The following is a 22,453-nucleotide window of genomic DNA, read 5'->3' as shown; positions in this document are numbered from 1 at the left end:
TCCCGCCCACGTCCCGTCCAAGTCCCGCCCACATCCCGCCCAAGTCCCGCCCACGTCCCGTCCAAGTCCCACCCAAGTCCCGCCCAAGTCCCACCCAAGTCCCGCCCAAGTCCCGCCCACGTCCCGCCCAAGTCCCGCCCACATCCCGCCCAAGTCCCGCCCACGTCCCGTCCAAGTCCCAGCCAAGTCCCACCCACATCCCGCCCAAGTCCCGCCCACATCCCGCCCAAGTCCCGCCCACGTCCCGTCCCACCCAAGTCCCGCCCAAGTCCCACCCAAGTCCGACCCAAGTCCCACCCAAGTCCCACCCAAGTTCCACCCAAGTCCCACCCAAGTCTCATAGAAACATAGAAAATAGGTGCAGGAGTAGGCCATCTAGCCCCTCGAGCCTGCTCTGCCATTCAATAAGATCATGGCTGATCTGGCCGTGGACTCAGCTCCACTTACCCGCCCGCTCCCCATAACCCTTAATTCCCTTATTGGTTAAAAATCTATCTATCTGTGACTTGAATACATTCAATGAGCTAGCCTCAGCTGCTTCCTTGGGCAGAGAATTCCACAGATTCACAACCCTCTGGGAGAAGAAATTCCTTCTCAACTCGGTTTTAAATTGGCTCCCCCGTATTTTGAGGCTGTGCCCCCTAGTTCTAGTCTCCCTGACCAGTGGAAACAACCTCTCTGCCTCTATCTTGTCTATCCCTTTCATTATTTTAAATGTTTCTATAAGATCACCCCTCATCCTTCTGAACTCCAACGAGTAAAGACCCAGTCTACTCAATCTATCATCATAAGGTAACCCCCTCATCTCCGGAATCAGCCTCGTGAATCGTCTCTGTACCCCCTCCAAAACTAGTATATCCTTCCATAAGTAAGGTGAACAAAACTGCACGCAGTACTCCAGGTGCGGCCTCACCAATACCCTATACAGCTGCAGCAGGACCTCCCTGCTTTTGTACTCCATCCCTCTCGCAATGACGGCCAACATTCCATTCGCCTTCCTGATTACCTGCTGCACCTGCAAACTAACTTTTTGGGATTCATGCACAAGGACCCCCAGGTCCCTCTGCACCTCAGCGTGTTGTAATTTCTCCCCATTCAAATAATATTCCCTTTTACTGTTTTTTTTTCCAAGGTGGATGACCTCACATTTTCCGACATTGTATTCCATCTGCCAAACCTTAGCCCATTCGCTTAACCTATCTAAATCTCTTTGCAGCCTCTCTGTGTCCTCTACACAACCCGCTTTCCCACTAATCTTTGTGTCATCTGCAAATGTTGTTACACTACACTCTGTCCCCTCTTCCAGGTCATCTATGTATATTGTAAACAGTTGTGGTCCCAGCACCGATCCCTGTGGCACACCACTAACCACCGATTTCCAACCCGAAAAGAACCCATTTATCCCGACTCTCTGCTTTCTGTTAGCCAGCCAATTCTCGATCCATGCTAATACATTTCCTCTGACTCCGCGTACCTTTATCTTCTGCAGTAACCTTTTGTGTGGCACCTTATCGAATGCCTTTTGGAAATCTAAATACACCACATCCATCGGTACACCTCTATCCACCATGCTCGTTATATCCTCAAAGAATTCCAGTAAATTAGTTAAACATGATTTCCCCTTCATGAATCCATGTTGCGTCTGCTTGATTGCACTATTCCTATCTAGATGTCCCGCTATTTCTTCCTTAATGATAGCTTCAAGCATTTTCCCCACTACAGATGTTAAACTAACCGGCCTATAGTTACCTGCCTTTTGTCTGCCCCCTTTTTTAAACAGAGGCGTTACATTAGCTGCTTTCCAATCCGCTGGTACCTCCCCAGAGTCCAGAGAATTTTGGTAGATTATAACGAATGCATCTGCTATAACTTCCGCCATCTCTTTTAATACCCTGGGATGCATTGTATCAGGACCAGGGGACTTGTCTACGTTGAGTCCCATTAGCCTGTCCAGCACTACCCCCCTCGTGATAGTGATTGTCTCAAGGTCCTCCCTTCCCACATTCCTGTGACCAGCAATTTTTGGCATGGTTTTTGTGTCTTCCACTGTGAAAACCGAAGCAAAATAATTGTTTAAGGTCTCAGCCATTTCCACATTTCCCATTATTAAATCCCCCTTCTCATCTTCTAAGGGACCAACATTTACTGTCATTTCATCTTTAATAATTGATTCCAACATTTTCCCCACTACTGATGTCAGGCTAACCGATCTATAATTACCCATTTTCTCTCTCCCTCCTTTCTTAAAAAGTGGTGTTACATTAGCTACCCTCCAGTCTATAGGAATTGATCCAGAGTCTGTTGGAAAATGATCACCAATGCATCCACTATTTCTAGGACCAATTCCTTAAATACTCGGAATGCAGACTATCAGGCCCTGGGGATTTATTGGCTTTCAACCCATCAATTTCCCTAACACAATTCCCCGCCTAATAAGAATATCCTTTAGTTCCTCCTTCTCACTAGACTCTCAGTCCCCTAGTATTTCCGGAAGGTTATTTGTGTCTTCCTTCGTGAAGACAGAATGGACAAGGGAGAACCAGTGGATGTGGTGTATTTGGACTTCCAAAAGGCTTTTGACAAGGTCCCACACAAGAGATTAGTGTGCAAAATTAAAGCACATGGTATTGGGGGTAATGCCAACCTTCAATGACTGATGATCTATGACACCCAGGTCTCGTTGCACCTCCCCTTTTCCTAATCTGCCGTCATTCAGATAATATTCTGCCTTCGTGTTTTTCCTCCAAAATGGATAACCTCACATTTATCCACATTATACTGCATCTGCCCACTCACCTAAACTGTCCAAGTCACCCTACAGTCCCGTCCAAGTCCATCCCAAGTCCCGTCCAAGTCCGGCCCAAGTCCCGTCCAAGTCCCACCCAAGTCCCACCCAAGTCCCATCCAAGTCCCGTCCAAGCCCCGTCCAAGTCCCGCCCAATTCCCGTCCAAGTCCCGTCCAAGTCCCGCCCAAGTCCCGTCCAAGTCCCATCAAATTCCCGTCCAAGTCCCGCCCAAGTCCCGTCCAAGTCCCATCAAATTCCCGTCCAAGTCCCGCCCAAGTCCCGTCCAAGTCCCGTCCAAGTCCCATCAAATTCCCGTCCAAGTCCCGCCCAAGTCCCGTCCAAGTCCCGTCCAAGTCCCATCAAATTCCCGTCCAAGTTCCGTCCAAGTCCCGTCCAAGTCCCGTCCAAGTCCCGTCCAAGTCCCATCAAATTCCCGCCCAAGTCCCGTCCAAATCCCGTCCAAGTCCCATCAAATTCCCGCCCAAGTCCCGTCCAAGTCCCACCCAAGTCCGACCCAAGTCCCGTCCAAGTCCCGTCCAAGTCCGACCCAAGTCCTGTCCAAGGCCGACCCAAGTCCCGTCCAAGTCCCGCCCAAGTCCCGCCCAAGTCCCGTCCAAGTCCCGTCCAAGTCCCGCCCAAGTCCCGCCCAAGTCCCGTCCAAGTCCCGTCCAAGTCCCATCAAATTCCCGCCCAAGTCCCACCCAAGTCCCACCCAAGTCCCGCCCAAGTCCCGTCCAAGTCCCGTCCAAGTCCCGTCCAAGTCCCATCAAATTCCCGCCCAAGTCCCACCCAAGTCCCACTCAAGTCCCGTCCAAGTCCGACCCAAGTCCCACCCAAGTCCCATCCAAGTCCCGTCCAAGTCCCGTCCAAGTCCCATCAAATTCCCGTCCAAGTCCCGTCCAAGTCCCTTCCAAGTCCCATCAAATTCCCGCCCAAGTCCCACCCAAGTCCCATCCAAGTCCCGTCCAAGTCCCGCCCAAGTCCCGTCCAAGTCCCGTCCAAGTCCCGTCCAAGTCCCATCAAATTCCCGCCCAAGTCCCACCCAAGTCCCACTCAAGTCCCGTCCAAGTCCGACCCAAGTCCCACCCAAGTCCCATCCAAGTCCCGTCCAAGTCCCGTCCAAGTCCCATCAAATTCCCGTCCAAGTCCCGTCCAAGTCCCTTCCAAGTCCCATCAAATTCCCGCCCAAGTCCCACCCAAGTCCCATCCAAGTCCCGTCCAAGTCCCGCCCAAGTCCCGTCCAAGACCCGTCCAAGTCCCGCCCAAGTCCCGCCCAAGTCCCGTCCAAGTCCCGCCCAAGTCCCGCCCAAGTCCCGCCCAAGTCCCGCCCAAGTCCCACCCAAGTCCCGCCCAAGTCCCATCAAATTCCCGCCCAAGTCCCGCCCAAGTCCCGTCCAAGTCCCGCCCAAGTCCCGCCCAAGTCCCGCCCAAGTCCCATCAAATTCCCGCCCAAGTCCCACCCAAGTCCCACCCAAGTCCCACCCAAGTCCCATCAATTTCCCGCCCAAGTCCCGTCCAAGTCCCACCCAAGTCCCGTCCAAGTCCCGCCCAAGTCCCGTCCAAGTCCCGCCCAAGTCCCGCCCAAGTCCCGCCCAAGTCCCGCCCAAGTCCCACCCAAGTCCCGCCCAAGTCCCATCAAATTCCCGCCCAAGTCCCGCCCAAGTCCCGTCCAAGTCCCGCCCAAGTCCCGCCCAAGTCCCGCCCAAGTCCCATCAAATTCCCGCCCAAGTCCCACCCAAGTCCCACCCAAGTCCCGCCCAAGTCCCATCAAATTCCCGCCCAAGTCCCGCCCAAGTCCCGTCCAAGTCCCGCCCAAGTCCCGCCCAAGTCCCGCCCAAGTCCCATCAAATTCCCGCCCAAGTCCCACCCAAGTCCCACCCAAGTCCCACCCAAGTCCCATCAATTTCCCGCCCAAGTCCCGTCCAAGTCCCACCCAAGTCCCGTCCAAGTCCCGTCCAAGTCCCGTCCAAGTCCCGCCCAAGTCCCGCCCAAGTGCAGCCGATGGCCGCCGAGACACCGGGCAGCTCTTTGGGCGGGAAATTGATGAAAAATAATTTTAGAGTTGGGCCGGCGGCAAACAAGCGACGTACACCGTCAAACTGGGCGGCAGCGGGCGGGAGCTCCCAAACTCGAAGGCACAGATGTTTGCCGCCCAAGTGCCACCGAGGATGGAGTCAAAGACGTTCAAATAAAAATGATTGGGGAAAAAAATTTACCCAGAAGACCTTCAGGGAAGGAACCCATTAAAATGTATTCAAAAGTTCACAAACCTTTTTTTCCAGTTTTTAAAATTTACCGTGGGGGTTAGAGCAGCCTCCTCGCGGCAATCCTTCCCCCTGCTGGTGCCAACTCCCCCTGACTCCCGTCCGCGCCAATCTGGGAGCTCAGCGGGCGGGAGGTCAGTTGTGCCACTCGGCCGTCCGTTGACGTCAGCGGGCGGTTCCCGGCAGCTCTCCCCTCCCCCCCACCCCCCCCCCGCCCCCCGCTCCAGCCCGAGTGCAAACAGGGAGCAACCCAGAGAGCAATGTCGGTGGGTCTCGCCGGCAGTGGGTGACAGTGGGCGGCAGTGGGTGAGAGTGGGCGTCAGTGGGCAGCAGTGGGTGACAGTGGGCAGCAGTGGGTGACAGTGGGCAGCAGTGGGTGACAGTGGGCGTCAGTGGGCGTCAGTGGGCAGCAGTGGCTGACAGTGGGCGTCAGTGGGCAGCAGTGGGTGACAGTGGGCGTCAGTGGGCGTCAGTGGGTGGCAGTGGGTGACAGTGGACGGCAGTGGGTGGCAGTGGGTGACAGTGGGCGTCAGTGGGCGGCAGTGGGTGACAGTGGGCGTCAGTGGGCAGCAGTGGGTGACAGTGGGCGTCAGTGGGCAGCAGTGGGTGACAGTGGGCGTCAGTGGGTGACAGTGGGTGACAGTGGACGGCAGTGGGCGTCAGTGGGTGGCAGTGGGTGACAGTGGACGGCAGTGGGTGGCAGTGGACGGCAGTGGGTGACAGTGGACGGCAGTGGGTGGCAGTGGGCGTCAGTGGGTGGCAGTGGGTGACAGTGGACGGCAGTGGGTGGCAGTGGGCGTCAGTGGGCGGCAGTGGGTGGCAGTGGACGGCAGTGGGTGGCAGTGGGTGTCAGTGGGCAGCAGTGGGCGTCAGTGGGCGGCAGTGGGTGGCAGTGGGCAGCAGTGGGCGGCAGTGGGCAGCAATGGGTGACAGTGGGTGACAGTGGACGGCACTGGGTGGCAGTGGGCAGCACTGGGTGGCAGTGGGCGGTAAGGCCATCAATTCTCGGCCCCTAGATATTTTCTATTACATCTTTGAGTAAAGCTTCCATTATTTTGCCTACCACCGACATTAAGCTAACTGGTCTATAGTTTCCTGGGTTTGTTCTCGCTCCCTTTTGACATATAGGAATCACATTAGCTGTCCGCCAGTCCTCTGGCATTATTCCCTGTTATAATGATTTTTATATATATGTAACAGTGCCTCAGTGATCACTTTCCTAACCTTTTAATATGTGCGGATGCAATCCATCTGGACCAGGGGTTTTATCGTCTCTAAAGTTGATTTAGTTATCAATTATTTTCCCCTTTCTGTCTTAAGTGTCTTTATATCTTTTTTGATTTCTTCTGCTAATGTTATATCCACCATGTTAGTATAAAATAAAATTACCAGAGTGAGCAGGGTTTTTAACATAAATATGTGTTTTTAAATTTTGTTTTAATATGTTTTTGATGTTTTTAAACTCTCGCTGGTAAAAGTAGGCTATGTGTCAGCTTTCACCTGGCACAAGAGTTTTAAGGACATTCGCAGGGCAAGAGATGGGCAATTAGCCTTGGAAAATAAGGTTGTAAAAGGGGTAGAGGTGCAAAGGGATCTGGGGTACAGAATCTTGGGATATGGGGTCGGCCATTTAGGACTGAGAGGAGGAGAAATTTCTTCACTCAGAGGGTTGTGAACTTTTTGAATTCTCTGCCCCAGAGGGCTGTGGAGGCTCAGTCTTTGAGTATATTCAAGGCAGAGAGCGATAGATTTTTGGATATTAAGAGAATCGAGGGATACGGGGATTGGAAGGGAAAGTGGAGATGAGGTAGAAGATCAGCCATGATCTCATGAAACACAAAAAGTTAGTACGCAGGTACAGCAAGTGATCAGGAAGGCAAATGGAATGTTGGCCTTTATTGCAAGGGGGATAGACTATAAAAGCAGAGAAGTCCTGCTACAACTGTACAGGGTATTGGTGAGGCCACACCTGGAGCGATGCATGCAGTTTTGCTCTCCGTATATAAGGAAGGATATACTTGCATTGGAGGTTGTTCGGAGAAGGTTCACGAGGTTGATCCCAGGGATGACGGAGTTGATGTATGAAAATAGGTTGAGTAGGTTGGGCCTCTACACATTGGAGTTCAGAAGAATGAGAGGTGATCTTATATGTAACAGTGCCTCTGTGATCACTTTCCTAACTTCATTTAACATGTGCGGATGCAATCCATCTGGACCAGGGGGTTTATCATCTCTAAAGTTGATTTAGTTATCAATTATGAGAGATAGAGTATAAAAGCAGAGAAGTCACGTGCTAGTCAGAGTAGGAATCGCAGGATAGCGCAGATGAATACATGGCTTGAGCAGTGGTGCAGCAGGGAGGGATTCAAATTCCTGGGGCATTGGAACCGGTTCTGGGGGAGGTGGGACCAGTACAAACCGGACGGTCTGCACCTGGGCAGGACCGGAACCAATGTCCTCGGGGAAGTGTTTGCTAGTGCTGTTGGGGAGGAGTTAAACTAATATGGCAGGGGAATGGGAACCAATGCAGGGAGACAGAGGGAAACAAAAAGGAGACAAAAGCAAAAGACAGAAAGGAGATGAGGAAAAGTGGAGGGCAGAGAAACCAAGGCAAAGAACAAAAAGGACCACTGCACAGCAAAATTCTAAAAGGATAAAGGGTGTTAAAAAAAACAAGCCTGAAGGCTTTGCGCAATGAGTATCCGTAATAAAGTGGATGAATTAACTGTGCAAATAGATGTTAACAAATATGATGTGATTGGGATTACGGAGACGTGGCTCCAGGATGATTAGGGCTGGGAACTCAACATCCAGGGGTATTCAACATTCAGGAAGGATAGAACAAAAGGAAAAGGAGGTGGGGTAGCATTGCTGGTTAAAGAGGAGATTAATGCAATAGTTAGGAAGGACATTAGCTTGGATGATGTGGAATCTATATGGGTAGAGCTGCAGAACACCAAAGGGCAAAAAACGTTAGTGGGAGTTGTGTACAAACCTCCAAACAGTAATAGTCATGTTGGGGAGGGCATCAAACAGGAAATTAGGGGTGCATGCAATAAAGGTGCAGCAGTTATAATGGGAGACTTAAATATGCACATAGATTGGGCTAACCAAACTGGAAGCAATACGGTGGAGGAGGATTTCCTGGAGTGCATAAGGGATGGTTTTCTAGACCAATATGTCGAGGAACCAACTCGGGGGGAGGCCATCTTAGACTGGGTGTTGTGTAATGAGAGAGGATTAATTAACAATCTCGTTGTGCGAGGCCCCTTGGGGAAGAGTGACCATAATATGGTGGAATTCTGCATTAGGATGGAGAATGAAACAGTTAATTCAGAGACCATGGTCCAGAACTTAAAGAAGGGTAACTTTGAAGGTATGAGGCATGAATTGGCTAGGATAGATTGGCGAATGATACTTAAGGGGTTGACAATGGATGGGCAATGGCAGACATTTAGAGAACGCATGGATGAACTACAACAATTGTACATTCCTGTCTGGCGTAAAAATAAAAAAGGGAAGGTGGCTCAACCGTGGCTATCAAGGGAAATCAGGGATAGTATTAAAGCCAAGGGAGTGGCATACAAATTGGCCAGAAATAGCAGCGAACCTGGGGACTGGGAGAAATTTAGAACTCAACAGAGGAGGACAAAGGGTTTGATTAGGGCAGGGAAAATGGAGTACGAGAAGAAGCTTGCAGGGAACATTAAGACGCATTGCAAAAGTTTCTATAGATATGTAAAGAGAAAAAGGTTAGTAAAGACAAACGTAGGTCCCCTGCAGTCAGAATTAGGGGAAGTAATAACAGGGAACAAAGAAATGGCAGACCAATTGAACAAGTACTTTGGTTCGGTATTCACTAAGGAGGACACAAACAACCTTCCGAATATAAAAGGGGTCAGAGGGTCTAATAAGAAGGAGGAACTGAGGGAAATCCTTATTAGTCGGGAAATTGTGTTGGGGAAATTGATGGGATTGAAGGCCGATAAATCCCCAGGGCCTGATGGACTGCATCCCAGAGTACTTAAGGAGGTGGCCTTGGAAATAGTGGATGCATTGACAGTCATTTTCCAACATTCCATTGACTCTGGATCAGTTCGAGTGAAGGGTAGCCAATGTAACCCCACTTTTTAAAAAAGGAGGGAGAGAGAAAACAGGGAATTATAGACCGGTCAGCCTGACCTCAGTAGTGGGTAAAATGATGGAATCAATTATTAAGGATGTCATAGCAGCGCATTTGGAAAGAGGTGACATGATAGGTCCAAGTCAGCATGGATTTGTGAAAGGGAAATCATGCTTGACAAATCTTCTGGAATTTTTTGAGAATGTTTCCAGTAGAGTGGACAAGGGAGAACCAGTTGATGTGGTATATTTGGACTTTCAGAAGGCTTTCGACAAGATCCCACACAAGAGATTAATGTGCAAAGTTAAAGCACATGGGATTGGGGGTAGTGTGCTGACATGGATTGAGAACTGGTTGTCAGACAGGAAGCAAAGAGTAGGAGTAAGTGGGTACTTTTCAGAATGGCAGGCAGTGACTAGTGGGGTACCGCAAGGTTCTGTGCTGGGGCCCTAGCTGTTTACATTGTGCATTAATGATTTAGATGAGGGGATTAAATGTAGTATCTCCAAATTTGCGGATGACACTAAGTTGGGTGGCAGTGTGAGCTGCGAGGAGGATGCTATGAGGCTGCAGAGTGACTTGGATAGGTTAGGTGAGTGGGCAAATGCATGGCAGATGAAGTATAATGTGGATAAATGTGAGGTTATCCACTTTGGTGGTAAAAACAGAGAGACAGACTATTATCTGAATGGTGACAGATTAGGAAAAGGGGAGGTGGAACGAGACCTGGGTGTCATGGTACATCAGTCATTGAAGGTTGGCATGCAGGTACAGCAGGCGGTTAAGAAAGCAAATGGCATGTTGGCCTTCATAGCGAGGAGATTTGAGTACAGGGGCAGGGAGGTGTTACTACAGTTGTATAGGGCCTTGGTGAGGCCACACCTGGAGTATTGTGTACAGTTTTGGTCTCCTAACTTGAGGAAGGACATTCTTACTATTGAGGGAGTGCAGCGAAGGTTCACCAGACTGATTCCCGGGATGGCGGGACTGACCTATCAAGAAAGACTGGATCAACTGGGCTTGTATTCACTGGAGTTCAGAAGAATGAGAGGGGACCTCATAGAAACGTTTAAAATTCTGATGGGTTCAGACAGGTTAGATGCAAGAAGAATGTTCCCAATGTTGGGGAAGTCCAGAACCAGGGGTCACAGTCTAAGGATAAGGGGTAAGCCATTTAGGACCGAGATGAGGAGAAACTTCTTCACCCAGAGAGTGATGAACCTGTGGAATTCTCTACCACAGAAAGTTGTTGAGGCCAATTCACTAAATATATTCAAAAAGGAGTTAGATAAAGTCCTTACTACTAGGGGAATCAAGGGGTATGGCGAGAAAGCAGGAATGGGGTACTGAAGTTGCATGTTCAGCCATGAACTCATTGAATGGCAGTGCAGGCTAGAAGGGCCAAATGGCCTACTCCTGCACCTATTTTCTACCTTTCTATGTTTCTAACTCCTGCTGCAACAGTACAGGGTGAGGCCACACCTGGAGTACTGTGTGCAGTTTTGGAAAGTATAAGATAATGAAGGGGCTCGACAAGATGGATGCAGAGAGGATATTTCCACTCAAGGGAAACTAAAACTAGGGGACATAGTCTTAGAATAAGGGGCCACCCATTTAAAACTGAGATGAGGAGGAATTTCTTCTCTCAGAGGGTTGTAAATCTGTGGAATTCGCTGTGTGGGCTGGGTCATTGAATATATTTAAGGTGAAGATGGACAGATTTTTGAGCGATAAGGGAGTAAAGGATTATGGGGAGCGGGCAAGGAATTGGAGCCGAGTCCATGATCAGATCAGCCATGATCTTATTGAATGGCGGAGCAGGCTCGAGGGGACGTATGGCCGACTCCTGCTCCTATTTCTTATGTTCTTATGTTCTTATGTGGTACTTTATCAACAGTTTTCTGCAAGTCGAGATGCACGGTACATTAGGCAGTCCTGCATGCACTAAGGATGTTGCTTTTCATAAAGTTTACTCAATGCACAAGGACTCTGTTCATAATATTTCATTTAATTTGAATATCCAGTTGAAATATCGCTTTTGCTCTGCGGAGTAAACTGTTTGAGGAGCAAATTCCCAACTCACCCCCACCCAATCACATCACACCCCATCACAGCCCATCACATCCCATCACATCCCACCCCATCCCATCATACCCCATCCCATCACACCCCATCCCATCACATCCCATCACACCCCATCACACCCCATCACATCACAGCCCATCACAGTCCATCACATCACACCCCACCCCATCATACCCCATCCCATCACATCCCATCACACCCCATCACACCCCATCACATCACACCCCACCCCATCACACCCCACCCCATCACACCCCATCACATCACACCCCACCCCATCACACCCCATCACATCACACCCCATCCCATCACATCCCATCACACCCCATCACACCCCATCACACCCCACCCCATCCCACCCCATCCCATACCACCCCATCCCATCACATCCCATCACATCACACCCCACCCCATCACACCCCATCACATCACACCCAATCACATCACACCCCATCACACCCCATCCCATCACATCCCACCCCATCCCAACCCACCCCCACCCAATCACATCACACCCCATCAGACCCCATCCCATCACATCCCACCCCATCCCATACCACCCAATCACATCACACCCCATCACACCCCATCCCATCACATCCCACCCCATCCCAACCCACCCCCACCCAATCACATCACACCCCATCACACCCCATCCCATCACATCACACCCCATCCCATACCACCCCATCCCATCACATCCCATCACATCACACCCCACCCCATCACACTCCATCACATCACACCCCATCCCATCACATCCCATCACAGCCCATCACATCACACCCCACCCCATCACACCCCATCCCATCACACCCCACCCCATTACACCCCACCCCATACCACCCCATCCCATCACATCCCATCACAGCCCACCCCACTCCATACCACCCCATCCCATCACATCCCATCACAGCCCATCACAGCCCACCCCATCACAGCCCATCACATCCCACCCCACCCCATCACACCCCATCACATCACACCCCATCACACTACACCCCATCCCATCATAGCCCATCACACCCCATCACATCACACCCCATCCCATCACACCCCATCACACCCCATCACACCCCATCACAGCCCATCACACCCCACCCCACCCCATCACACCCCATCACATCACACCCCATCCCATCACACCCCATCACAGCCCATCACACCCCACCCCATCCCATCACATCCCACCCCATCACAGCCCATCACAGCCCATCACACCCCATCACACCCCATCACAGCCCATCACACCCCACCCCACCCCATCACACCCCATCACATCACACCCCATCCCATCACACCCCATCACAGCCCATCACACCCCACCCCATCCCATCACAGCCCATCACATCCCACCCCATCACAGCCCATCACAACCCATCACACCCCATCACACCCCATCATGCCCCATCACAACCCATCACACCCCATCATGCCCCACCCCACCCCACCACACCCCATCACAGCCCATCACGCCCCATCACAGCCCACCCCACCCCATCATGCCCCACCCCACCCCATCACACCCCACCCCACCCCATCACACCCCACCCCACCCCATCACACCCCATCACAGCCCACCCCACCCCATCACACCCCATCACGCCCCATCACACCCCATCACATCACATCCCATCACATCCCATCACACCCCATCACGCCCCATCACACCCCATCACATCACATCCCATCACACCCCATCACACCCCATCACACCCCACCCCACCCCATCACACCCCATCACAGCCCATCGCACCCCATCACACCCCATCACATCCCATCACACCCCACCCCATCACACCCCATCAAATCACACCCCATCACACCCCACCCCATCACACCCCATCACACCCCACCACACCCCATCACACCCCACCCCACCCCATCACACCCCACCCCACCCCACCCCATCACACCCCATCACACCCCACCCCACCCCATCACACCCCATCACAGCCCATCGCACCCCATCACACCCCATCACATCCCATCACACCCGACCCCATCACACCCCATCAAATCACACCCCATCACACCCCACCCCATCACACCCCATCACACCCCACCCCACCCCATCACACCCCATCACACCCCACCCCACCCCATCACACCCCATCACACCCCACCCCACCCCATCACACCCCATCACACCCCATCACACCCCACCCCACCCCATCACACCCCATCACACCCCACCCCACCCCATCACACCCCATCACACCCCACCCCACCCCATCACACCCCATCACACCCCATCACACCCCACCCCACCCCATCACACCCCATCACACCCCACCCCACCCCATCACACCCCATCACACCCCATCACACCCCACCCCACCCCATCACAGCCCATCACACCTCGTCACACCACACCCCATCACAGCCGACCCCACATAGGTAAAGTGTGTAAAGGGTGTTTGCAGGGTCTGAGCCCAGTAAACCCATCTCAGGTCCAGCATTGGAGCACGAGAGCAAAGAGAGAGACAGCGTGTGTCTGTGCTGTGAGGCGAGTGTGCCGCAGAGAAACAGCTGAATTGTTAACCATGAGCAGGGAGATCAGGGAATGCTTTCCCTCCGAAAAGGGATGGAGTTCAGGAATCAGCGACTAGGGAAGGAGGATCAGAATTTATCCTCCAGTTCTGACGAAGGATCGTCGACCTGAAACGTTAACTCTGTTTCTCTCTCCACAGATGCTGCCTGACCTGCTGAGTATTTCCAGCATGTTCTGTTTATATTGCAGGAATTTAGGAGCCGTTGAACAAGAGGAGGCCGTTCAGCCTCTCGAGCCCATTCCACCATTGATTTTGGTCACGGTTGATCTGTACCTTAACCTGCCTTGGTTCCATATCCCTCGATAACCTTACCCAACAAAAATCGGACCCCTCACTCTGTCCTGAGTCTCCCTCGAGGGAGAGGTGTCCTCATTCCTTCCCCGAGTCTCCCTCGAGGGAGCGGACTCCTCACTCTGTCCCCGAGCCTCCGTTGTGGGAGGGGTCTCCTCACTCTGTTCCTGAGTCTCCCTCGAGGGAGTCGGACTCCTCATTCTGTCCCCGAGTTTCCCTCGAGGGAGTCGGACTCCTCACTCTGTCCCCGAGTCTCCCTTGAGGGAGGGGTCTCCTCACTCTGTTCCCGAGTCTCCCTCGAGGAAGCGGACTTCTCACTCTGTCCCCGAGCCTCCGTTGTGGGAGGGGTCTCCTCACTCTGTTCCTGAGTCTCCCTCGAGGGAGTCGGACTCCTCATTCTGTCCCCGAGTTTCCCTCGAGGGAGTCGGACTCCTCACTCTGTCCCCGAGTCTCCCTTGAGGGAGGGGTCTCCTCACTCTGTTCCCGAGTCTCCCTCGAGGAAGCGGACTTCTCACTCTGTCCCCGAGCCTCCGTTGTGGGAGGGGTCTCCTCACTCTGTCCCCGAGTCTCCCTTGAGGGAGGAGTCTCCTCACTCTGTTCCCGAGTCTCCCTCGAGGAAGCGGACTTCTCACTCTGTACTTGATTACGAGGGTCCCATCGAGGGAGCAGAGGGTGAGCGAGCCGATGAACTTGAAATGGGGTTAAGGGGCGGTGAATCAGACATTCTGACAGAGCTGCATTTTGTGTTAACCGAGCCAGAGTGGAAGGGAAGGCCTGTCACTCCCAGTCACAAACACTCAAATCCTTTCCCTGCAAGGTATGGGCTCGCCTTAATAACAGTCACCCTCCCATCGCCTCCTCATTGGCTGCGGGCTTAGACCTAGGCTGTGCATTTCATGTGGCCTCTCCTCCCTGTTCAATAATCTTGCTGCAATAAGCTGGAGCTGCTCACTGCCCGGAGACATTCCCCATGTGTGGAGGATTCCAGCGCTCCATGGGGAGGGAAGGGGTGCAGCAGTTGCCTAGAGTTATGGCCCTGTTACTGAGAACTGCAGACACTTGAGGAATTCCTCACCGGCCTCCACTCCGCTGGAATCTTATACAGGTTCCACTCCATTCATGTGCAGGTGTGTCTCTGCACCTGGCTCTCTGTCTGTGTGTGTGTACACGTGTCTCTGACTGTGTGTAGGTGTGTGTCTGTCTCTGTAAGTGTCTGTATGTATTACTGTGTGTGCCTATGTCTGTGCAACTTTATCTGTAGTTCTGTGTAAGTGTGTGGTATGTGTAAGTCTTTGTGTGTGTGCTGTGTTTTGTGTGTGTGTATATATCTGTGTATGTGCATGTGTATCTGTTTGTATGCGTATTCTGTGAGTGTATATCTATGTGAGAGTGTGTGTGTGTGTGTGTATCTGTGTGTGTGAGTGTGTGTGTGTATCTGTCTGTGTGTGAGTGTGTGCATCTGTCTGTGTGTGTGAGTGTGTGTGTGTGTGTGTATCTGTGTGTGGGTATGTCTATGTGTGTGTATCTGTGTATTTTTCTGTATGGGTATCTGTCTATGTCTCTGTATCTGTCTGTGTATGTGAGTGTGTGTATATCTGGCTGTGTGTGTGAGAGTGTGTGTGTATTTGTGTGTGTGAGTCTGTGTTTGTGTGTGAGTATGTGGGTATCTGTCTGTGTGTGTGAGTGTGTGTGTATATCTGTCTGTGTGTGTGAGTGTGTGTGTATCTGTGTGTGTGAGTCTGTGTGTGTGAGTGTGTGTGTATCTGTCTGTATGTGTGAGTGTGTGTGTATCTGTGTGTGAGTGTGTGTGTGTGTATCTGTGTGTGTGTGTGTGTGGGGGCGGGGGTATTTGTATGTGTGTGTATCTGAGTATTTTTCTGCATGGGTATCTGTCTGTGTGTGTGAGTGTGTGCTTGTGTATCTGTGTATCTGTGTGTGTGTGTGTGTGCATCTGTCTGTGTGTGTGTGTATCCGTGTGTGTGTATCTATGTGTATGAGTATGTGTGTGTATCTGTCTGTGTATGTGAGAGTGACTGTGTATCTGTCTGTGTGTGAGAGTGTGTCTGTATCTGTCTGTGTGTGTGAGTGTGTGTGTGTATCTGTCTGTGTGTGTATCTGTCTGTGTGTGCATGAGTGTGTGTGTATCTGTCTGTTTGTGTGTGTGTATCTGTCTGTGTGTGTGTATCTGTCTGTGTGTGTGTGTCTGTCTGTGTGTGTGTGTCTGTCTGTGTGTGAGTGTGTGTGTATCTGTCTGTGTGTGTGTGTCTGTGTGTGTGTGTGTGTCTGTCTGTGTGTGAGTGTGTGTGTATCTGTCTGTGTGTGTGTGTCTGTGTGTGTGTATCTGTCTGTGTGTGTGTGTGTGTCTGTGTGTGTGTATCTGTCTGTGTGTGTGTGTGTGTGTGTGAGTGTGTGTGCATCTGTGTGCATGTGTGTGTCTGTCTGTTGTGTCTGTGTGTGTGTGTGTGTGTATTTCTTGTCTGCCAGGGTGACTAAAATCATTATACTTCTAAAGGGTTAAATTGTGAGGACAGATGGCATAGACTGTGCTAATAATCCCTCGAGTGTAGAAGAACAAGGGGTGATCGAATCGAGGTGTTTAAGATGATTAAAGAAGTTGATGGGGTAGATAGAGAGAAACTACTTCCTCTTGTGGAGGAGTCCGGAACAAGGGGGCGTAACCTTAAAATTAAGGCCAGGCCGTTCAGGGTGATGTCAGGGAGCACTTCTTCACACAAAGGGCAGTGGGAATCTGGAACTCTCTCCCCCCAAAAAGCTGTTTATGCTGTGGGCCTATTGAAAATTGTAAAACAGAGATTGATAAATTTTTGTTAGGCAAGGGTATTAAGGGTTAAGAAACCAAGAAGGGAAGAGGTAATTAAGATACAGATCAGCCATGATATAATTGAATTGTGAAACGGGCTCAAGGGGCTGAATGGGGCCTCCTCCTGTTCCTGTGTAACAGACTCGAGGGGCTGAATGGCCTCCTCCTGTTCCTATGTAACAGGCTCGAGGGGCTGAATGGCCTCCTCCTGTTCCTGTGTAACAGGCTCGAGGGGCTGAATGGCCTCCTCCTGTTCCTGTGTAACAGGCTCGAGGGGCTGAATGGCCTCCTCCTGTTCCTGTGTAACAATCTCAAGGGACTGAATGGCCTCCTCCTGTTCCTGTGTAACAGGCTCGAGGGACTGAATGGCCACCTCCTGTTCCATGTAACAGGCTCGAGGGGCTGAATGGCCTGCTCCTGTTCCTGTGTAACAGGCTCGAGGGGCTGAATGGCCTCCTCCTGTCACTAAGCTCCCAATTCACAGTGTGATGAACTTTGATATGTCTTGGTGCAAGGACACAGGTTTATTGATTGTAGAATACTTTGTTGTGTCTTTGTCTGACTGTGGAACATTGACAGTGCACAGCGGAGAGTGAGAGCTCTCTCCGGGAGCCGCGGGCTTGTCTCGGCCGTCCCTGAGCCTTTTCTCTCTCGCACAGACCATCGCCTCTCAGATGGGAGCTGAGCTGAAAATGTGACCAGGACAACCGACTATCTTCGGCCAGGTATTTATCGCTGTGAAGTTAGTCACCCCGCCAGCCCAAGGGAGAAAGCGTGAGCCTTGTCGACAACCGCCAGGCAAACCATGAAGTGTCTGGGAGCTGGGCTGCTGCCCCTGTGCCTCCAGCTGGGGTTCCTGGCGACGATCGTGGGCGAGAAGGTCTATCACAGCCGGGACCACTCCGACATCCAGGCGAGGATGTGGACACGGGCTCGTCCAGTGCTGACCACCGAGTCAGCCCAGGTACGTCACGGCACTTACGCGGGGTTACACGGGTTACGCGGGGTTACACGGGGTTACACGTGGTTACACGTGGTTACATGGGATTACGCGGGATTACACAGGTTACACAGGGTTACACGTGGTTACATGGGATTACACGGGGTTACACGGGTTACACGGGTTTACACGGGGTTACACGGGTTACACGGGGTTACACGTGGTTACGTGGGATTACGCGGGATTACACAGGTTACACAGGGTTACACGTGGTTACATGGGATTACACGGGGTTACACGGGTTACACGGGGTTACACGGGTTACACGGGGTTACACGTGGTTACGTGGGATTACGCGGGATTACACAGGTTACACAGGGTTACACGTGGTTACATGGGATTACACGGGGTTACACGGGGTTACACGTGATTACATGGGATTACGCGGGATTACACGGGTTACACGGGGTTACACGTCATTATGTGGGATTACGCAGGATTACACGGGATTATGTGGTACTACGCGGGATTACACGGGGTTACACAGAATTACGTGGGATTACACGGGGTTACAGGGGATTACACGGGAAGACAAAAGCAGGTCCCTTGCAGTCAGATTCAGGTGAATTTATAATGGGGAACAAAGAAATGGCAGACCAATTGAACAAATACTTTGGTTCTGTCGTCACGAAGGAAGACACAAATAACCTTCCAGAAATACTAGGGGACCGAGGGTCTAGTGAAAAGGAGGAACTGAAGGAAATCCTTATTAGGCAGGAAATTGTGTTAGGGAAATTGATGGGATTGAAGGCTGATAAATCCCCGGGGCCTGATAGTCTGCATCCCAGAGTATTTAAGGAAGTGGCCCTAGAAATAGTGGATGCATTGGTGATCATTTTCCAACAGTCTATCAACTCTGGATTAGTTCCTATGGACTGGAGGGTAGCTAATGTAACACCACTTTTTAAGAAAGGAGGGAGAGAGAAAACGATAATTATACACCGGTTAGCCTGACATCAGTAGTGGGGAAAAATTGGAATCAATTATTAAAGATGAAATAGCAGCACATTTGGAAAGCAGTGACAGGATTGGTCCAAGTCAGCATGGATTTATTAAAGGGAAGTCATGCTTGACAAATCTTCTAGAATTTTTTGAGGATGTAACTAGTAAAGTGGACAAGGGAGAACCAGTGGATGTGGTGTATTTGGACTTTCAAAAGGCTTTTGACAAGGTCCCACACAAGAGATTGGTGTGCAAAATCGAAGCGCATGGTATTGGGGGTAATATACTGACGTGGATAGAGAACTGGTTGGCAGACAGGAAGCAGAGAGTCGGAATAAACGGGTCCTTTTCAGAATGGCAGGTAGTGACTAGTGGGGTACCGCAGGGCTCAGTGCTGGGACCCCAGCTATTTACAATATACATTCATGATTTGGATGAAGCAATTGAGTGTAATATCTCCAAGTTTGCAGACGACACTAAGCTGGGTGGCGGTGTGAGCTGTGAGGGGGACGCTAAGAGGCTGCAGGGTGACTTGGACAGGTTAGGTGAGTGGGCAAATGCATGGCAGATGCAGTATAATGTGGATACATGTGAGGTTATCCACTTTGGTGGTAAAAACACAAAGACAGAATATTATCTGAATGGCGGCAGATTAGGAAAAGGGGAGGTGCAACGAGACCTGGGTGTCATGGTACATCAGTCATTGAAAGTTGGCATGCAGGTACAGCAGGCGGTGAAGAAGGCAAATAGTATGTTGGCCTTCATAGCTAAGGGATTTAAATATAGGAGCAGGGAGGTCTTACTGCAGTTGTACAGGGCCTTAGTGAGGCCTCACCTGGAATATTGTGTTCAGTTTTGGTCTCCTAATCTGAGGAAGGACATTCTTGCTATTGAGCGAGTGCACCGAAAGTTCACCAGACTGATTCCCAGGATGGCTGGACTGACACATGAGGAGAGACTGGATCAACTGGGCCTTTATTCACTGGAGTTTAGAAGGATGAGAGGGGATCTTATAGAAACATATAAAATTCTGACAGGACTGAACAGGTTAGATGCAGGAAGAATGTTCCCGATGTTGGGGAAGTCCAGAACCAGGGTACACAGTCTAAGGAAAAGGGGTAAGCTAGTTAAGACTGAAATGAGGAGAAACTTCTTCACTCAGAGAGTTGTTAACCTGTGGAATTCCCTATTGCAGAGAGTTGTTGATGCCAATTCATTGGATATATTCAAGGGGGAGTTAGATATGGCCCTTACGGCTAAAGGATCAAGGGGTATGGAGAGAAAGCAGGAAAGGAGTACTGAGGTGAATGATCAGCCATGATCTTATTGAATGGCGGTGCAGGCTCGAAGGGCCGAATGGCCTACTCCTGCACCCATTGTCTATGTTTCTATGTTTCTATGTTCAGAGTTTCTGCCATCTTCATGTTCCCAGTTACTAGTTCCCCGGTCTCGTCCTCTCTTTTTCTTTTTATATACCTATAGAAACTCTTGCTATCTGTTTTTATATTTTGCGCTAGTTTACTTTCATAGTCTATCTTAATCATTTTTTTAGTCGTTCTTTGCTGGCTTTTAAAAGCTTCACAGTCTTCTGTCCTCCCACTAGTTTTGGCCACTTTGTATGTCCTTATTTTAAATTGGATGCTTTCCTCGTCTCGATTTCAAATGCTCATCCTTATTTACAAATCCCTCCATGGCCCTCGCCCCTCCCCATGTCTGTAATCTCCTCCAGCCCCACAGCACCCCCGAGATGTCTGCACTCCTCTAATTCTGGCATTCTGAGTATCCATGATTATAATCGCTCCACCATCGGTGGCCTTCCGTTGCCGAGGCCCGAAGCTCTGGAACCCCCTCCCTAAACCTCTCCACCTCTCTACCTCTTTCCTCCTTCAAGACGCTCCTTAAAACCTCCCTCTTTGACCAAGCTTTTGGTCACCTGCCCTCATTTCTATTTATACGGCTCGGTGTCAAATTTTTTAAAATCTCATACTACTCCTGTGCAGCGCCTTGGGACACTTCACTACGTTAAAGGTGCTATATAAATACACGTTGTTGTTGTTGTAAATCCACAGCACCAATTTAATTTTGTCTTTTAAGAACAGAAGAAATAGGAGCAGGAGCCCTCGAGCCTGCTCCGCCATTTAATAAGACCATGGCTGATCTGATCATGGACTCAGCTCCACTTCCCCGCCCGCTCCCCATAACCCTTTACTCTCTTATCGCTCAAAACTCTGTCTATCTCTGTCTTAAATATATTCAATGCCCCAGCTTCCACAACTGAAGCAGCGAATTGCACAGATTTACAACCCTCTGAGAGAAGAAATTTCTCCTCATCTCAGTTTTAAATGGGCGGCCCCTTATTCTAAGATCATGCCCTCTAGTTCTAGTCTCCCCCATCAGTGGAAACATCCTCTCTGCATCCACCTTGTCAAGCCCCCTCATAATCTTAATACGTTTCTATTAGATCATCTCTCATTCTTCTGAATTCCAATGAGTAGAGGTCCAACCTCCTCAACCTTTCCCCATAAGTCAACCCCCTCATCTCTGGAATCAACCGAGTGAGCCTTCTCTGAACTGCCTCCACAGCAAGTATATCCTTTCGTAAATATGGAATATGCGCGCAGTATTCCAGGTGTAGCCTCACCAATACCCTGTATAACTGGAGCAAGACTTCCCTGCTTTTATACTTCATCCTCTTTGCAATAAAGGCCAAGATTCCATTAACCTTCCTGATCACTTGCTGTACCCGCATACTATCCTTTTGTGTTTCATGCACAAGTACCCCCAGCTCCCGCTGTACTGCAGCACTTTGCAATCTTTCTCCATTTAAATAATAACTTGCTCTTTGATTTTTTTTTTCTGCCAAAGTGCATGACCTCACACTTTCCAATATTATACTCCATCTGCCAAATTTTTGCCCATTCACTTAGCCTGTCTATGTCCTTTTGCAGCCTCTTTGTTTCCTCCTCACACATTGCCCTTCCTCCCATCTTGTATCGTCAGCAAACTTGGCTACATTACACCCAGTCCCCTCTTCCAAGTCGTTAATATAGATTGTAAATAGTTGAGGTCCCAGCACTGATCCCTGCGGCACCCCACTAGTTACTGGTTGCCAACCCGAGAATGAACCATTTATCCCAACTCCCTGTTCTCTGTTAGTTAGCCAATCTTCTATCCATGCTAATATATTACCCCCAACCCGGTGAACTTTTATCTTGTGCAGTAACCTTTTGTGTGGCACCTTCTCAAATGCCTTCTGGAAGTCCAAATACACCACATCCACTGGTTCCCCTTTATCCACCCTGTTTGTTACATCCTCAAAGAATTCCAGCAAATTTATCAAACATGACTTCCCCTTCATAAATCCATGCTAACTCTGCCTGACCGAATTTTGCTTTTCCAAATGTCCTGCTACTGCTTCTTTAATAATGGACTCCAACATTTTCCCAACCACAGATGTTAGACTAACTGGTCTATAGTTTCCTGCTTTTTGCCTGCCTCCTTTTTTGAATAGGGGCGTAACATTTGCAGTTTTCCAATCTGCTGGGACCTCCCCAGAATCCAGGGAATTTTGGTAAATTACAACCAA

General features: G+C 50.5%; 1 protein-coding gene across 1 annotated transcript in view; it reads left to right on the top strand.

The window, feature by feature from the left end:
* LOC139229312 (matrix metalloproteinase-21-like) overlaps nucleotides 1-22,453 on the top strand; it is an 88,755-nt gene that overhangs the window by 25,881 nt on the left and 40,421 nt on the right. The window contains exon 2 of the mRNA XM_070860998.1: nucleotides 17,585-17,889. Coding sequence (XP_070717099.1) covers nucleotides 17,731-17,889 — 159 coding nt within the window. The 5' untranslated portion in view covers nucleotides 17,585-17,730. The remainder of the gene's footprint in view (nucleotides 1-17,584; nucleotides 17,890-22,453) is intronic.

Source organism: Pristiophorus japonicus, chromosome 2 (genome assembly GCF_044704955.1).
Source record: "Pristiophorus japonicus isolate sPriJap1 chromosome 2, sPriJap1.hap1, whole genome shotgun sequence".
NCBI classification, from domain to species: domain Eukaryota; kingdom Metazoa; phylum Chordata; class Chondrichthyes; family Pristiophoridae; genus Pristiophorus; species Pristiophorus japonicus.
Note: the sequence above shows the minus strand (reverse complement) of the source record. Positions and strands in the feature narration are given on the sequence as shown.